Below are 18,952 nucleotides of genomic sequence, written 5' to 3' on the forward strand. Positions count from 1 at the left end.
AATAGTACGCAAGTATATATACCATGGGACCACGCAGCCGTCATACCGCTCAGGAAGGAGACGTGTTCTGTCTCCTAGAGATGAACGTACTTTGGTGCGAAAAGTGCAAATCAATCCCAGAACAACAGCAAAGGACCTTGTGAAGATGCTGGAGGAAACAGGTACAAAAGTATCTATATCCACAGTAAAACGAGTCCTATATTGACATAACCTGAAAGGCCGCTCAGCAAGAAAGAAGCCACTGCTACAGGACAGCCATAAAAAAGCCAGACTACGGTTTGCAACTGCACATGGGGACAAAGATCTTACTTTTTGGAGAAATGTCCTCTGGTTTGATGAAACAAAAATAGAACTGTTTGGCCATAATGATCATCGTTATGTTTGGAGGAAAAAGGGGGAGGCTTGCAAGCTGAAGAACACCGTCCCAACCATGAAGCACGGGGGTGGCAGCATCATGTTGTGGGGGCGCTTTGCTGCAGGAGGGACTGGTGCACTTCACAAAATAGATGGCATCATGAGAAAGAAAAAATATGTGGATATATTGAAGCAACATCTCAAGACATCAGTCAGGAAGTTAAATCTGGGTCGCAAATGGGTCTTCCAAATGGACAATGATCCCAAGCATACTTCCAAAGTTATTGGAGTGGCCATCACAAAGCCCTGACCTCAATCCCTTAGAAAATTTAGAAAATTTGTGGGCAGAAATGAAAAAGTGTGTGCGAGCAAGGAGGCCTACAAACCTGACTCAGTTACATCAGCTCTGTCAGGAGGAATGGGCCAAAATTCGCCCAACTTATTGTGGGAAGCTTGTGGAAGGCTACCCAAAACGTTTGACCCAAGTTAAACAATTTAAAGGCAATGCCTCCAAATACTAATTGAGTGCATGTAAACTTCTGACCCACTGGGAATGTGATGTAAGAAATGAAAGCGGAAATAAATCACTCTACTATTATTCTGACATTTCACATTCTTAAAATAAAGTGGTGATCCTAACTGACCTAAGACAGGGAATTTTTACTGGGATTAAATGTCAGGAATTGTGAAAAACTGAGTTTAAATGTATTTGGTTAAGGTGTATGTAAACTTCCGACTTCAACTGTACATTATTTATCATTAATTTCTATTGGGCACAAAATAATCTGAAACAACCAAAACAAACAGCAAATGCAGACAACAGTTTGTAGAGTTACAAGCTTGATATAATCATTACATGCTAGGAATATGGGCCAAAACTATACTTGACTACTTTAATACACTTAAGTGAATTTGTCCAAATACGTTTGGTCACCTAAAAACGGGACCTATGTAAAAAAAAAAAAGTTTTAAAAAAAGTGTTTTATTTTTTTATTTTTTATATTGTAATTTAAACGGTTTACCTGATATGGATGAAAATACACTACAATTAATGCTGACAGTCTGCACTTCAACCAGTCTGTCATTATTCCATTTCATATCCAAAGTGCTAACATACAGAGCCAGAACTAAAAAAAAGTATGTTTTGTAGATCACTGTGTTGTATGTATTTTCCAAAAGTATCGAATGTGAAGTGCCTTTGAAGTGCTTAATGCACAGCCAGTCTTGCCCAAACGGTCCATTCTTGCTGCCCACGTGATAACGAGGACCAATATGGAAATAAGTTGGAAGACTTCATTGTTTTTGTTGTCCTCACATGAATTAGTCACCTCTATATGCATTTTAAACATGTCCAATAGAATGTATTAATTCAAGCAAGGCCCAAGACCCGAGTCCAGTGTACGTTTGTCTTTGTTGATTTGTTTCAGTACAGCAGTGTTACAAAGTCCTTGCTGCAAAACACACACATCGGTTTTACCTTGTGGGGACATCAGCAGGTTGACGCTCTCCAGCACATCCAGGAAGAGCTCGTTGCGACGGTACTTGATGCCCTCGCGACGCCAGCCGATCTGCCCAGTCACCTGACTGGTGATCTGAGACTGCTCCTCCTTGGACTGGAGACAGAGAGATTGAGAAAAGGGAGGGATAGACAGAGGAAAAGGACAGGGAGGAAAGAGAAACAAGTGGTTGATAAAGAGAGGAAAAAGACAAGGAAAGAGGGTCAAAAAGGAGGGATGGACAGAAAGGAAAAGGACAGGGAGGAGTAGAGAAAAGGGATGACAGAGAGGACAAGGAGGAGGAAAGAGAGAGGAAGGATTGACAGAGAGGACGAGGAGGAAAGAGAGAAGAGGGATGGACAGAGGGAAAGGACAGGGAGGAGTAGAGAAAAGGGATGACAGAGAGGACAAGGAGGAGGAAAGAGAGAGGAAGGATTTACAGAGAGGACAAGGAGGAGGAAAGAGAGAGGAGTGATGGAGAAAAAGAGAAGAGGGTAAAAGGACAGTGAGGAAGAAAAGTAGGGACAGAGATCGGGGAGAGAGAAAATGAGAATGTCATTTATTTATTTATTTAACCAGGCAAGTCAGTTAAGAACAAATTCTTATTTACAATGATGGCCTACCGGGGAACGGTGGGTTATCGGCCTTCTTCAGGGGCAGAACGACAAATGTTCACCGTGTCAGCTTGGGGATTCAATCCAGCAACCTTTCGGTTACTGGCCCAGCGATCTAACCATTAGGCTACCTGTCGCCCCATGCCAGATTGTTATGCCTGTTAACACTTTTCACCTGGGTAATTCTAACGACAACTCAATCTGTAAAGTTGGACTCTGCAATATGTTGGTCATATATCCGTAAGGAGACAGTCACCCCTCTGTGCAAGTTGTTAAACAGCCGAGTCTGCCTTTAAACAACCAATCAAAAGGGAGAGTACTCACATGGTGCTGGAGAATGAAATGACCAAGGGATAAACGGCAGCCACGTAGCACAAAGACAGAGAGACAGACACCGAGAGACAGAGAGACAGAGACACACACAGAAAGCGAGCCAGCAAGAGAAAAATACATTACACAAGTCTACATCGAATTCATCACTGTCATCACCTCTGATCGAAGCCATCCCTCATACCCAACATCAACAGCTGAAAAGGTATACTATAGTGTGACTACCACACAGTCCAAACTGGATGAGAGAACTTAAAATAATGATCATGGTGCCCACCTGGCTCTTGATGCCCGTTTGAGTGATGAAGGTCTTCAGTGCGCCAGTCTCCGAGTTCTGGGGGTAGCCAAAGTCCAGGATCTCTACAAGGGACAAGGGGACCGTGAGACCACACACTTCTGCTATGAGCTCACCAGATGGGCTCACAAAGAAACACCATCTTATTTTATGTAACCCTTATTTGACCAGGTAAATTCAGAGACCGTGTTGAACATGAGTGACGATCTGGGAAATGGTTGCAGGGGAGGGGTTGTTTCCAACCGTTACTCTCATGAAGTAAAAAAACAATATTGTCTTTCCCAAACATCATAGATCAGAAGAAAGTTGTACTTGTATGTTTTTAAAACATTTCCACTGCCTGCATTTTCTGTATATTGCTATTCACCTAAAGAAAATGAATATGTGGCCTGGCTGGTCTAGAGGTAATGCCGCAGCTTCTGGCACACATGCACAGGCAGGGCATAGGTTTTAAATCTGGCCAACTGCCTTAGACACAACCTCTCCACCTTTCACCACTATAATTCTGTCACTATCTGTATAAACATTTATTTAAAAAAAAAAATAAAGTCATTTTTGAAAAGAAAAGCAATCATAATAATATCACCAATATCTTGAGTGGATATTAGCAAGTCTGCAATGTCTGTCACCGTCACACAGCACACCTCGACATCTGCCGGCGCTATATTTTCTTTAGGTTGAGATTTTCTTGCTTAAAAGTCACAAAAATCTAAACCTAAAAAAACAACAGCACAGCAGAAAGGCTGACCGCAGCACGAGAGAATCACTTCAAGATGTGGCATGACGATTGTGTGGAATTCCTGTAAAGTTTATTAGGTTGTTGTAAAACGATTGGGGAAATAACATGCTGCAAATGAGAGCACACACACTAGGGATGGGCACAGTTATTAAACTATTCTAATATCTGAACGGATTTTAGTATTCGATTACTTTTTGGGGGAAAAAAGCCTTTTTTTCCCCAATGAAAATAAATGAGTTTGGAGTGTGACTTTTTGAGGTTGTGGACAGGTGTCTTTTATACTGATAACAAGTTCAAACAGGTGCCATTAATACAGGTAACGAGTGGAGGACAGAGGAGCCTCTTAAAGAAGAAATTACAGGTCTCTGAGAGCCAGAAATCTTGCTTGTTTGTAGGTGACCAAATACTTATTTTCCACCATAATTTGCAAATAAATTCATTAAAAATCCTACAATGTGATTTTCTGGAATTTTTTCCCTAATTTTGTCTGTCGTAGTTGAAGTGTACCTATGATGAAAATTACAGGTGTCTCTCATATTTTTAAGTGGGAGAACTTGCACAATTGGTGGCTGACTAAATACTTTTTTGCCCCACTGTATATATATATATATCATATTTAAAACATGCATTTCAATTATCGGGATATCCACATTTTAAAAAATATATTATTTGAATACGGCAATCAATTCAAATGCCCATCCCTAACACACACACACACACACACACACACACACACACACACACACACACACACACACACACGATGATTGACACATCAGCTCTGCTCTTTCAAGACGACTCTTTCCAGACGATATCCTAAAAGGAGAGGCAAAAGAAAAGGCTTCCTTTACCGTCCAGCAGCTCGTAGATCAGCACAAAGTTGTTCTTGATGTTCTCCTCGCTGATCTTGCCGAAGTAGGCTGTCATGACGTCGCACATCTTAAGATGAGATAAAATAATACAGTTATTTATTAATCCCCAAGGAAGAACATTCTATTGCGCCAGCCAATACATACAACACGAATAAATATACCTTGTAGAGGAACTCGAACACCATGGCGGCGTTGACATTCTGCTTGGTGACCGCCGCCAGCCAGATGTTGGAGCGCTTGACGTGGAAGAAACTGGTGCGGGCGATGTTGGTGACTGGCGAGCGCACCTGCTGCCGTGCATGGATCACGTTCACGCGGAACGCATCCACCGCGTTGCGCCTGGATACACAAATACAGAAAAGAAAGGGAGGGGGTTGTTAGAGACATTAAAAAGCTAGACCTTGAGCAGCAAGCAAACACACGGAAGAGGAACAAAGTGTTAGAGACATTTACAGTGGGGAGAACAAGTATTTGATAACCTGCAAAATCGGCAGTTTTTCCTACTTACAAAGCATGTAAAGGTCTGTAATTTTTATCATAGGTACACTTCAACTGTGAGAGACGGAATCTAAAACAAAAATCCAGAAAATCACATTGTATGATTTTTAAGTAAATAAATTGCATAAGTAAGTAAATAAATACATAAGTATTTGATCACCTACCAACCAGTAAGAATTCCAGCTCTCACAGACCTGTTAGTTTTTCTTTAAGAAGCCCTCCTGTTCTCCACTCATTACCTGTATTAACTGCACCTGTTTGAACTCGTTACCTGTCCACACCTGTCCACACACTCAATCAAACAGACTCCAACCTCTCCACAATGGCCAAGACCAGAGAGCTGTGTAAGGACATCAGGGCTAAAATTGTAGACCTGCACAAGGCTGGGATGGGCTACAGGACAATAGGCAAGCAGCTTGGTGAGAAGGCAACAACTGTTGGCGCAATTATTCGAAAATGGAAGAAGTTCAAGATGACGGTCTATCACCCTCGGTCTGGGGCTCCATGCAAGATCTCACCTCGTGGGGCATCAATGATCATGAGGAAGGTGAGGGATCAGCACAGAACACGGCAGGACCTGGTCAATGACCGACAGAGATGGCCGCCTCGCTTCGCGTTCCTGGGAAACTATGCAGTTTTTTGTTTTTTTTACGTGTTATTTCTTACATTGGTATCCCAAGTCATCTTAGGTTTCATTACATATATTCAGTAGTTCTTCTTGACTGTAAGAGCAGCGTCAACTCACCATCAGTACGATGAAGAATATGACTTTCGCGAAGCGGATCCTGTGTTCTGCCTTTCACCCAGGACAACGGAATGGATCCCAGCGGGCGACCCAAAAAAACGACTTCGTAAAAGGGGGAAACGAAGCGGTCTTCTGGTCAGACTCCGGAGACGGGCACATCGTGCACCACTCCCTAGCATTCTTCTCACCAATGTCCAGTCTCTTGACAACAAGGTTGATGAAATCCGAGCAAGAGTAGCATTCCAGAGGGACATCAGAGACTAACGTTCTTTGCTTCACGGAAACATGGCTCACTGGAGAGACGCTATCGGAGTCGGTGCAGCCAGCTGGTTTCTCCACGAATCGCGCCGACATAAACAAACATCTTTCTGGTAATAAGAGGGGCGGGGGCGTATGCTTCATGGTTAACGAGACGTGGTGTGGCCACAACAACATACAGGAACTCAAGTCCTTCTGTTCACCTGATTTAGAATTCCTCACAATCAAATGTCGACCGCATTATCTACCAAGGGAATTCTCTTCGATTATAATCACAGCCGTATATATTCCCTCCCAAGCAGACAAATCGATGGCTCTGAACGAACTTTATTTGACTCTTTGCAAACTGGAATCCATATATCCGGAGGCTGCATTCATTGTAGCTGGGGATTTTAACAAGGCTAATCTGAAAACAAGACTCCCTAAATTGTATCAGCATATCGATTGCACAACCAGGGATGGAAAAACCTTAGATCATTGCTATTCTAACTTCCGCGACGCATATAAGGCCCTGCCCCGCTCTCCTTTCGGAAAAGCTGACCACGACTCCATTTTGTTGATCCCCGTCTACAGACAGAAACTAAAATAAGAAGCTCTCGCGTTGAGGTCTGTTCAACGCTGGTCCAACCAATCGGATTCCACACTCCAAGACTGCTTCCATCACGTGGACTGGGAAATGTTTCGTATTGCGTCAGACAACAACATTGACGAATACGCTGATGATTAGGTGAGCGAGTTCATTAGAACGTGCGTTGAAGATGTCGTTCCCATAGCAACGATTAAAACATTCCCAAATCAGAAACCGTGGATTGATGGCAGCATTCGCGTGAAACTGAAAGTGCGAACCACTGCTTTTAATCAGGGCAAGGTGACCGGAAACATGACCGAATACAAACAGTGTAACTATTCCCTCCGCAAGGCAATCAAACTAGCTAAGCGTCAGTATAGAGACAAAGTAGAATCTCAATTCAACGGCTCAGACACAAGAGGTATGTGGCAGGGTCTACAGTCAATCACGGATTACAAAAAGAAAACCAGCCCCGTCACGGACCAGGATGTCTTGCTCCCAGGCAGACTAAGTAACTTTTTTGCCCGCTTTGAGGACAATACAGTGCCACTGACACGGCCCGCAACCAAAACATGCGGACTCGCCTTCACTGCAGCCGACGTGAGGAAAACATTTAAACGTGTCAACCCTCGCAAGGCTGCAGGCCCAGACGGCATCCCCAGCCGCGCCCTCAGAGCATGCGCAGACCAGCTGGCTGGTGTGTTTACGGACATATTCAATCAATCCCTATCCCAGTCTGTTGTTCCCACATGCTTCAAGAGGGCCACCATTGTTCCTGTTCCCAAGAAAGCTAAGGTAACTGAGCTAAACGACTACCGCCCCGTAGCACTCACATCCGTCATCATGAAGTGCTTTGAGAGACTAGTCAAGGACCATATCACCTCCACCTTACCTGACACCCTAGACCCACTCCAATTTGCTTACCGCCCAAATAGGTCCACAGACGATGCAATCTCAACCACACTGCCCTAACCCATCTGGACAAGAGGAATACCTATGTAAGAATGCTGTTCATCGACTACAGCTCGGCATTTAACACCATAGTGCCCTCCAAGCTCATCATCAAGCTCGAGACCCTGGGTCTAGACCCCGCCCTGTGCAACTGGGTACTGGACTTCCTGACGGGCCGCCCACAGGTGGTGAGGGTAGGCAACAACATCTCCACCCCGCTGATCCTCAACACTGGGGCCCCACAAGGCTGCGTTCTGAGCCCTCTCCTGTACTCCCTGTTCACCCACGACTGCGTGGCCACGCATGCCTCTAACTCAAATCATCAAGTTTAAGGACGACACAACAGTGGTAGGCTTCATTACCAACAACGACGAGACGGCCTACAGGGAGGAGGTGAGGGCCCTCGGAGTGTGGTGTCAGGAAAATAACCTAACTCAACGGGAGATGATTGTGGACTTCAGGAAACAGCAGAGGGAACATCCCCCTATCCACATCGATGGAACAGTAGTGGAGAGGGTAGTAAGTCTTAAGTTCCTCGGCGTACACATCACAGACAAACTGAATTGGTCCACCCACACAGACAGCATCGTGAAGAAGGCGCAACAGCGCCTCTTCAACCTCAGGAGGCTGAAGAAATTTGGCTTGTCACCAAAAGCACTCAAACTTCTACAGATGCACAATCGAGAGCATCCTGTCGGGCTGTATCACCGCCGGGTACGGCAACTGCTCCGCCCACAACCTTAAGGCTCTCCAGAGGGTAGTGAGGTCTGCACAATGCATCCCCGGGGGCAAACTACCTGCCAACCAGGACACCTACACCACCCGATGTCACAGGAAGGCCATAAAGATCATCAAGGACAACAACCACCCGAGCCACTGCCTGTTCACCCCGCTATCATCCAGAAGGCGAGGTCAGTACAGGTGCATCAAAGCTGGGACCGAGAGACTGAAAAACAGCTTCTATCTCAAGGCCATCAGACTGTTAAACAGCCACCACTAACATTGAGTGGCTGCTGCCAACACACTGACTCAACTCCAGCCACTTTAATAATGGGAATTGATGGGAAATGTAAAATATATCACTAGCCACTTTAAACAATGCTACCTAATATAATGTTTACATACCCTACATTATTCATCTCATATGTATACGTATATACTGTACTCTATATCATCTACTGCATCTTTATGTAATACATGTATCACTAGCCACTTTAACTATGCCACTTTGTTTACATACTCATCTCATATGTATATACTGCACTCAATACCATCTACTGTATCTTGCCTATGCCGCTCTGTACCATCACTCATTCATATATCTTTATGTACATATTCTTTATCCCCTTACATAAGGTAGTAGTTTTGGAATTGTTTGCTAAATTACTTGTTGGTTATTACTGCATTGTCGGAACTAGAAGCACAAGCATTTCGCTACACTCGCATTAACATCTGCTAACCATGTGTATGTGACAAATAAAATTTGATTTGATTTGACCTGAAGAGAGCTGGGACCACAGTCTCAAAGAAAACCATTAGTAACACACTACGCCACCATGGATTAAAATCCTGCAGCGCACGTAATGTCCCCCCATCTGAAGTTTGCCAATGACCATCTGGATGATCCAGAGGAATGGGAGAAGGTCATGTGGTCTGATGAGACAAAAATAGAGCTTTTTGGTCTAAACTCCACTCGCCGTGTTTGGAGGAAGAAGAAGGATGAGTACAACCCAAAGAACACCATCCCAACTGTGAAGCATTGAGGTGGAAACATCATTCTTTGGGGATGCTTTTCTGCAAAGGGGATAGGACAACTGCAACGTATTGAGGGGAGGATGGATGGGGCCATGTATCGCGAGATCTTGGCCAACAACCTCCTTCCCTCAGTAAAAGCATTGAAGATGGGTCGTGGCTGGGTCTTCCAGCATGACAACGATCCACAACACACAGCCAGGGCAACTAAGGAGTGGCTCCATAAGAAGCATCTCAAGTTCCTGGAGTGGCCTAGCCAGTCTCCAGACCTGAACCCAATAGAAAATCTTGAGGGAGCTGAAAGTCCGTATTGCCCAGCGACAGCCCCGAAACCTGAAGGATCTGGAGAAGGTCTGTATGGCGGAGTGGGCCAAAATCCCTGCTGCAGTGTGTGCAAACCTGGTCAAGAACTACAGGAAACGTATGATCTCTGTAATTGCAAACAAAGGTTTCTGTACCAAATGTTAAGTTCTGCTTTTCTGATGTACTTATGTCATGCGATAAAATGCAAATTAATTACTTAAAACCTGTTGATCCTACCCCCTACTTTTTCGAACATTCTGTTAAAAATCGCGCAACATTTCGGCGTCCTGCTACTCATGCCAGGAATATAGTATATGCATATGATTAGTATGTGTGGATAGAAAACACTCACGTTTCTAAAACTGGTTAAATCACGGCTGTGACTATAACAGAGCGTCTGTTTCATCGAAAAGCGCAAGAAAAACTGATCACTGAAAACTGAAAAAAATATCCATGCGCCACTTGCATGTATTGTCCAAGGGGCACGAAATTAAATGGGGCCGAGATTGCAAGTCCTACAGCTTCCACACGATGTCACCACTCTTGTCAATTGCCTTCTCGTTGTTTCTTGGTCAAGCGAGGAAGAAAGACCACTTTCCATCCGGTCTCTAACAGGAAGTTTTGGAAGTGAGTTTTCGGAAGATGATTTGAAGACGTGGAGCTATTGAATACACATCGCCTCGTGATCAATTTGATAGATTATTAACGTTTACTAATACCTAAAGTTGGATTACAAAAGTATTTCGAAGTGTTTTGTGAAAGTTTATCGTCAACTTTTTTAATTTAAAAAAATGACAGCGTTTCGAAACAGTGTTTTTTTCTGAATCACACAGTTTCCATAGATGGATATTTTGGGTATATATGGACCGATTTAATCGGAAAAAAAAGACCCAATAGTGATGTTTATGGGACATATAGGAGTGCCAACAAAGAAGCTCGTCCAAGGTAATGAAAGTTTTATATTTTATTTCTGCTATTTGTGTAGCGCCGGCTACGCTAATTCTTTTGTTTACGTCGCCTTCAGGTATTTCGGGGTGTTGCATGCTATCAGATAATAGCTTCTCATGCTTCTCATGCTTTCGCCGAAAAGCATTTTAATAATCTGACTTGTTGGCTAGATTCACAACGAGTGTAGCTTTAATTCAATGCCCTGCATGTGTGTTTTGATGAACGTTTGAGTTTTAACGAGTGCTATTAGCATTTGGCGTAGCGCATTTGCATTTCCAGATGCCTAAATGGGACGTCTGCGTCTCAGGTAGACGCAAGAGGTTAAAAATCATACACTGATTTCTGGATTTTTGTTTTAGATTCCGTCTCTCACAGTTGAAGTGTACCTATGATACAAATTACAGACCTCTACATGCTTTGTAAGTAGGAAAACCTGCAAAATTGGCAGTGTATCAAATACTTGTTCTCCCCACTGTAACTATTAGGCAAGTAAAGATATGAGATGATTGAACGTGAAAGAGGGGGAGAGTGAAAAAGGACCATGAGATGCACGGAAGAACCGGTAAATGGGAATGTAGCCTACATCCGGAGAAAAAGAAACCTGGCTTTAATAGGGGGTTGTCACTGCAGCTGGCAGGCCCGGCAAGACACTTGCAGTCAGGACATGATCAGTTGCCAAGCAAGCATATCATCTTACCTATTCCTACGGTAGCCAAATGGACAAGACGATGGACATGGAGAGAAATGGTACCAGCAAAAAGAGTGGAGAGAAACAGAAAAGATGAGGAGGAACAGAAGAGGGAAAGGAGATGGATAATGAAAATGGGAATCAGGGCAGAGGGTTAGGGAGAGATACACGAAAGGCAGGTGCAAGCACACCAGTGTTTCCATTAGCCGGTGTTGGGTTCTGAGAATTTAAATATACTTCTTCATGTCACTGAGGGAGAAAGGGTAATGTATAACGTTTACATGATGTCAGCATATGTTATTGTTCGCCATCAGGGATCATATGGGAGGGATCCTCTGGGAGAAGAGAAAGTCTGGTACCAGTCACCATGACAGCCGTGAGTTGGAGGAGTGAGCCGTTTGGGCAGAGGTCAGATGAAGTGAGGAAGAACAGATATCACTAAGGTTCTGTCTAGCAACAGAGATGCATTGGCTGTTCAGATGTGCAGGAGACTCAGCATAGGAGAAAGGATTCAATATCAGTGCTTGTGTGAATATGTCTTTGTCTGTTCAACTGTTCGATCCTTTGGGATGGATAAACTTGGTTAAAGCTTTCATAATGTCCGTTGAGTTCTTACTCTGATATTTAGAACCTAACACCGGCAAAACAAAGAAAAGCTATGAAATAAAATTGTAGCAGGCATCCCGATGTCATGCTTAATTAAGCACCATTCTCTCACTCCTTATGCGCTGTCTTACGTGCATGCTGTGAGAGAGAGAGAGAGAGAGAGAGAGAGAGAGAGAGAGAGAGAGAGAGAGAGAGAGAGAGAGAGAGAGAGAGAGAGAGAGAGAGAGAGAGAGAGAGAGAGAGAGAGAGAGAAGCCCTGGCCTTTTTCATTGAGCAAAAACAAAAGACAGAGGGGGGTGGGTATGCCTATAGCCTAAGAGGAATGTAGTGGACAATATTGTAGTGGGCATTTATTTTCATTATTATTATTGTAAGCCTATTTATTAATCTAAACCAGCTTTTAAATATGCACTTGTGTTTCATTCTGTTGAGACATTTTTGTTGGCAAAATTAAGTGAGATCTGTCTTTTTAATTGTTTGCTCCTTATTAAGTTATATGAAAGTCAGTTGTAAATAAATAACATTAACCGATTGCTGTCATTTTTTGGGTACGGTATTTGTTGGTAATTGCTGCAATACACTGAGTGTACAAAACATTAGGAACACCTGCTCTTTCCTTGAGAATGAAAAGGTGAATCCGGGTGAAAGCTGTATTGATGTCACCTGTTAAATCCACTTCAATCAGTGTAGATCAGTGGTCACCAACCGGTCGATCTCCAAAGCATTCAGTCGATGGCCAACGATAAAACCTAGCGTTACAATTATTTTTTTATTTATTAGTCTCATGCGGTTGGGTGCACCTGATTCAGCTGTCCTGACGCCGGGTAGGCAACGTGTGCCCATTTTACAATGAATGAGTAGGAAAGTGTATCTATTGTTGTTATTAGCAGCTTGGGCCTTTTTTATATTAAGGAATATTTAACTTTCTCTGGTCATAGGAGTAACAACATGAATTTGTGCATGACGCAGAAATAATGCGGTGCGACTCGAGTTGCCATCAGCTAGAAGGCAGTGTCCCCTTTTAGTCAGTGTCAACGGAGGACTCAAAAAGTGATTGACTCAAAAAAGGTTGGTGACCACTGGTGTAGATGAAGGGGAAGAGACATGTTAAAGGATTTTTAAGCCTCGAGACATGGATTGTGTGTGTGCCATCCAGAGGGTGAATGGGCAAGTAAATATTTAAGTGCCTTTGACCAGAGTATGGTAGTCCAGTGGTTGCTCCTTAAAAGTTGTCATACTGCAGCACACCTTGCGTGCTGCTGCAGCATTCTGTAGCAGGTTATTTAATTCTCAGACATTTCTTCTGTTATTGCAAGTTATTGCTAGTTTGACCACCAGAGGGCATATTTGAGAAGCATTTGATAGTCTTCCATATTGGCATTACCAGAGAATTTAAAACCTTCCTTGTAATTACATATAATTACATAGTATATGGGATTGATTTTAAGAAATTTGGCTTTAAGAAATTGATTAATACCATGGTGTTTCTATTCTGAGAAAAATGAAACCCTCAGGGTTTCTGCTAGGATGGAATGGAAAATATGGCGCTGTACAACGTGACGATCAGGAGTAGGCTACAGTATTGGAGGATTCTAAATTGTTTGCCTTCATTAGACAACTTTGTTCCAATATTTCTGTAAAATCAGTGATATTTATTCACATAGTAATTTGTTATGGATCCATAACTAAATCAACATCTGGATTTTGAAAGAGTATTTATAATTATTTTATAACGAAAGCATAAAGATGCTGATGACGAAATACAGTACTGTACAGTATATGCTTTTACATTTGGATAATAAAGCATTTTGAAGATATAAGCAACCTGCACTTGTTTATTAGGCTACTGTGCAGTCTGACAAGTAAACATAGCCTACAATACATACTGCAGTAAACATGGGCAAGTGCCTAATTCCTTACATAAGGGAGAGCAGGCCATGTCTGTATTACAGAATTCGGGCACATGGGAGACCGGGGTTCAATTCCCCGACAGGGAGGAAGGAGTAGGCTGTCCTGGAAAATAAGAATTTGTTCTTAACTGATTCCATTTGTTATTTCATAGCTGTGATGTCTTCACTATTATTCTACAATGTAGAAAATAGTAAAAAATAAAAGACAAATTCTGGAATTAGTAGGTGTCCAAACTTTTGACTGGTACTTGCTTAATTAATTCAATTAACATTATAGTGTTTCTATTCCAAACAAAACGTTTCCGTGAGGATGGAATGTAAAATATGTACAACGTGACGTTGGGCAGTACAGTACAATATTTAGCTAAGAATCCCTGTGTCGTGCGGTCAGGGCACGCGGAAGACCGGGGTTCAATTCCCCTGACAGGGAGGAAGGAGTAGGCTGTCCTTGTAAATACATATTTGTTCTTAACTGACTTGCCTAGTTAAATTCAATCTGGAGTGCCTGCGCTCATAAATTCAGAGCGCTGTCAGATTGTCCGTTTGTAAATTCTCGGAGCGCACACTGGACATTCGGGCCGAGGAGTAGGGTTGATTTGAGCGTTCTGGCCTTACAACGGCAGTCAAGCACCCAAGATGACATTGGCGCTCTAACCACTAGGCTACCCTGCAGACAACCCTGACCATTTTACTCGCCCTAGCAGAGCTGGTTTGGCAGTTTTTGTGTTAACCAGAGCATTGGTGACTAACTGTGCGGCTGGAAACAATTTAATTCTGATTTTTTTGCCGACGTTTACTGACTCCAGCCATTTTCAACGGGTGTCAAGCGCTCGTAAATGATTTATTCTGCACTCTGGTACACCCAGACGAGAGTGCTCTGAAATCGGAGTAGATAGCCAGAGCGGATTTACGAAAGTACCCAAATGTCCATTGCGAACACACAACGACTATACTATTTAGCTAAGCTAACAATGCCGGGAATAATCAAGTCAATAAACGTTGGTTAGTTAGATAGCCTGTAGTTAATGTACTGGCAAGTTTGATGTATAACTACTAACGTTAGGTAGCTAGCTAACATACCGGTATATACTGCTGTAATGATATGCTATGTGGTTCGCAAGGACAGCGTAGCTAACAAATTGTCATCCAACATAACGTGTAAGGTAACTTAATTGAACAGTCATTACTTTATTACATTGAGTAGCAAGCTACTGTGAGGATGCGCTCTATCGACTCTGCGGCTTGAGCATGCTTTGTGCACAGTCGATGTCCTGTGCGCTATCGGGAAACCTGCTCCCTGCTTGTTTCATTTGAACTCGTGCACAATTATCAGTTTATTATTTGGTTTAAAATGCCCATGCATTGTCAGTTAGAGACACAGTCGTGCATTGGGACCCAAAAGAATAATCAGTGCACTAACTCCCCCTTGGTCGTTAGGGCAAATCTGGTCTGTGAAAGGACGGGGGGTTTTCACACCTAGCTCGGCTCTTAGACTATTCTTTAGTAAAGGTTGAAGGGTCTATTGTTAAGCTATTATCCCCCCTCTCCAACTTGCAACAAACTGATGTTACTCCCATCTCGTTCCTCGCCCTCTTTTGCGCGTCATTCTCCACCCGAGTGGCTTGCTTGTGGGCATGCTGGCAGGATATGGCAGCACCTTCGGTTGTGCGTCAAGAATTCTGCATAGCAAGTTTGTATGAAGGCCTGGTTATTCACGGGCAAATTGTTATATTTTGTGGAGGTACACTTATGTCTTTTTGTCAAGAGCAAAACATTTTACATTACAATCAAAAATAATTGTTCAGGCCTCCCGGGTGGCGCACTGGTCTAAGGCACTGCATAGCGTCCCAGTGCTAGCTGTGCCACCAGAGACTCTGGGTTCGAGCCCAGGCTGTGTCACAGCCGGCCGCGACCGGGATGGTCCATGGGGCGACGCACAATTGGCCTAGCGTCGTCCGGGTTAGGGAGGGTTTGGCCGGTAGGTATATCCTTGTCTCATCGCGCACTAGCGACTCCTGTGGTGGGATGGACGCAGTGCGCACTGACCAGGTCGCGAGGTGCACGGTGTTTCCTCCGACACATTGGTGCGACTTGCTTCTGGGTTGGATGCGCGCTGTGTTAAGCAGTGCGGCTTGGTTGGGTTGTGTTTCGGAGGACGCATGGCGTAGTGTGTTACTGATGGTAGGCTTTGTTACTTTGGTCCCAGCTCTCTGCAGGTCATTCACTAGGTCCCCCCGTGTGGTTCTGGGATTTTTGCTCACCGTTCTTGTGATCATTTTGACCCCACGGGGTGAGATCTTGCGTGGAGCCCCAGATCGAGGGAGATTATCAATGGTCTTGTATGTCTTCCATTTCCTAATAATTGCTCCCACAGTGATTTCTTCAAACCAAGCTGCTTACCTATTGCAGATTCAGTCTTCCCAGACTGGTGCAGGTCTACAATTTTGTTTCTGGTGTCCTTTGACAGCTCTTTGGTCTTGGCCATAGTGGAGTTTGGAGTGTGACTGTTTGAGGTTGTGGACAGGTGTCTTTTATACTGATAACAAGTTCAAACAGGTGCCATTAATACAGGTAACGAGTGGAGGACAGAGGAGTCTTAACTTCTTGGATATAGGGGACGCTATTTTAATTTTTGGATGAAAAACATTCCCGTTTTAAACAAGATATTTTGTCACGAAAAGATGCTCGACTATGCATATAATTGACAGCTTTGGAAAGAAAACACCGACGTTTCCAAAACTGTAAAGATATTGTCTGTGAGTGCCACCGAACTGATGTTACAGAAAAAAAACTCAGATAAAAATCCAATCAGGAAGAGCCGCATTTTTTGAAACCGCCTCATGCCAATGACTCCTTATATGGCTGCGAATGGGCCACGAATGAGCTTAGGCTTTCTGTCGCTTCCCCAAGGTGTCGACAGCATTGTGACGTATTTGTATTCATATCATTGGAAGATTGACCATAAGAGACTACATTTACCAGGTGGTCGCTTGGTGTCCTCCGTCGCAATTATTGCGTAATCTCCAGCTGCAGTATTTTTCCGTTTGCTTCTGATGAGAAGCCAACTGCCACCACTGAGATTATCGAATAGATATGTGAAAAACACCTTGAGGATTCTAAACAACGTTTGCCATGTTTCTGTCGATATTATGGAGCTAATTTGGAGAAAAAAGTTTGGCGTTGTAAGTGACTGCATTTTCCGGTCTTTTTCTTAGCCAAACGTGATGAACAAAACGGAGCTATTTCGTCTACACAAATAATATTTTTGGAAAAAATGAACATTTGCTATCTAACTAAGAGTCTCGTCATTGAAAACATCTGAAGTTCTTCAAAGGTAAATTATTTTATTTGAATGCTTTTCTTGTTTTTGTGAAAATGTTGCCTGCTGAATGCTAGGCTTAATGCTATGCTAGGCTATCAATACTCTTACACAAATGCTTGTGTAGCTTTGGTTGAAAAGCATATTTTGAAAATCTGAGATGACAGTGCTGTTAACAAAAGGCTAAGCTTGTGTTTGAATATATTTAATTCATTTGATTTGCGATTTTTATGAATAGGAAACGTTGCATTATGGTAATGAGCTTGAGGCTATGATTACACTCCCGGATACGGGATTGCTCGTCGCTAGAGGTTAAAGAAGAAGTTACAGGTCTGTGAGAGCCAGAAATCTTGCTTGTTTGTTATTGACCAAATACTTATTTTCCACCATAATTTGCAAATAAATTCATTAAAAATCCTACAATGTGATTTTCTGGATTTTTTCCCCCTCATTTTGTCTGTCATAGTTGAAGTGTATCTATGATGAAAATTACAGGCCTCTCATCTTTTTAAGTGGGAGAACTTGCACAATTGGTTGCTGACTAAATACTTTTTTGCCCCACTGTATATCCACAGTAAAATGAGTCCTATATCGACATGACCTGAAAGGCCGCTCAGCAAGGAAGAAACCACTGCTACAAAACCGCCATACAAAAGCCAGACTACGGTTTGCAACTGTACATGGGGACAAAGATCATACTTTTTGGAGAAATGTCCTCTGGTCTGATGAAAGAAAAATTTTGTTTGGCCATAGTGACCATTGTTGTGTTTGGATGAAAAGGGGGATGCTTCCAAGCCGAAGAACACCATCCCAACCGTGAAGCATGGGGATGGCAGCATCATGTTGTGGGGGTGTTTTGCTGGCATCATGAGTTAGGAAAATGATGTTGATATATTGAAGCAACATCTCAAGACATCAGTCAGGAAGTTAAATCTTGGTTGCAAATGGGTCTTCCAAATGGACAATGACCCCAAGCATACTTCCAAAGTTGTGGCAAAATGGCTTAAGAACAACAAAGTCAAGGTATTGGAGGGGCCATCACAAAGCCCTGACCTCAATCCTATAGACAATGTTTGGGCAGAACTGAAAAAGTGTGAGAGAGCAAGGAGGCCTACAAACCTGACTCAGTTACACCAGCTCTGTCAGGAGGAATGGGCCAAAATTCACCCAACTTATTGTGGGAAGCTTGTGGAAGGCTACCTGAAACATTTGACCCAAGTTAAACAATTTAAAGGCAATGCTACCAAATACTAATTGAGTGTAAGTAAACTTCTGACCCACTGGGAATGTGATGAAATAAATAAAAGGCTGAAATAAATCACTCTACTATTATTCTGACATTTCATGTTCTTAAAATAAAGTGGTGAGCCTAACTGACCTAAGACAGGGAGTTTTTACTAGGATTAACTGTCAGGAACTGTGAAAAACTGAGTTTAAATGTATTTGGCTAAGGTGTATGTAAACTTCCGACTTCAACTGTATGTTACTTCAGCTGCATCTCCTAACACTAGCTAGCTTGCTAATGTAGCGATTTTCGCAAATTAACTTTATGACAAAATAATATGCACAAACGTTTGTCTCTACATTAATAACCTCTCTGGGATATGCGTCCCACCTGGCCAAAAGCCAGTGAAAATGCAGAGCGCCAAATTCAAATAAATTACTATAAAAATCAAACTTTCATGAAATCACACATGTAAAATACC

The 18,952-nt window shown here is 43.0% G+C and overlaps 1 protein-coding gene across 4 annotated transcripts in view; it reads right to left on the reverse strand.

The window, feature by feature from the left end:
* LOC112236852 (AP-2 complex subunit mu) overlaps nt 1-18,952 on the reverse strand; it is a 41,094-nt gene that overhangs the window by 11,520 nt on the left and 10,622 nt on the right. For 2 of the 4 annotated variants that reach the window (XM_042300020.1, XM_042300022.1), the window contains exons 3-7: nt 4,862-5,039; nt 4,680-4,767; nt 3,072-3,154; nt 2,789-2,794; nt 1,832-1,967 (exon numbers count right to left, since the gene is read on the reverse strand). In XM_042300020.1, coding sequence (XP_042155954.1) covers nt 1,832-1,967; nt 2,789-2,794; nt 3,072-3,154; nt 4,680-4,767; nt 4,862-5,039 — 491 coding nt within the window. The remainder of the gene's footprint in view (nt 1-1,831; nt 1,968-2,788; nt 2,795-3,071; nt 3,155-4,679; nt 4,768-4,861; nt 5,040-18,952) is intronic. The other 2 variants (XM_042300021.1, XM_042300023.1) reach the window with 1 other exon arrangement.

The sequence above is a fragment of the Oncorhynchus tshawytscha genome, linkage group LG17 (assembly GCF_018296145.1).
Source record: "Oncorhynchus tshawytscha isolate Ot180627B linkage group LG17, Otsh_v2.0, whole genome shotgun sequence".
Lineage (NCBI taxonomy): Eukaryota > Metazoa > Chordata > Actinopteri > Salmoniformes > Salmonidae > Oncorhynchus > Oncorhynchus tshawytscha.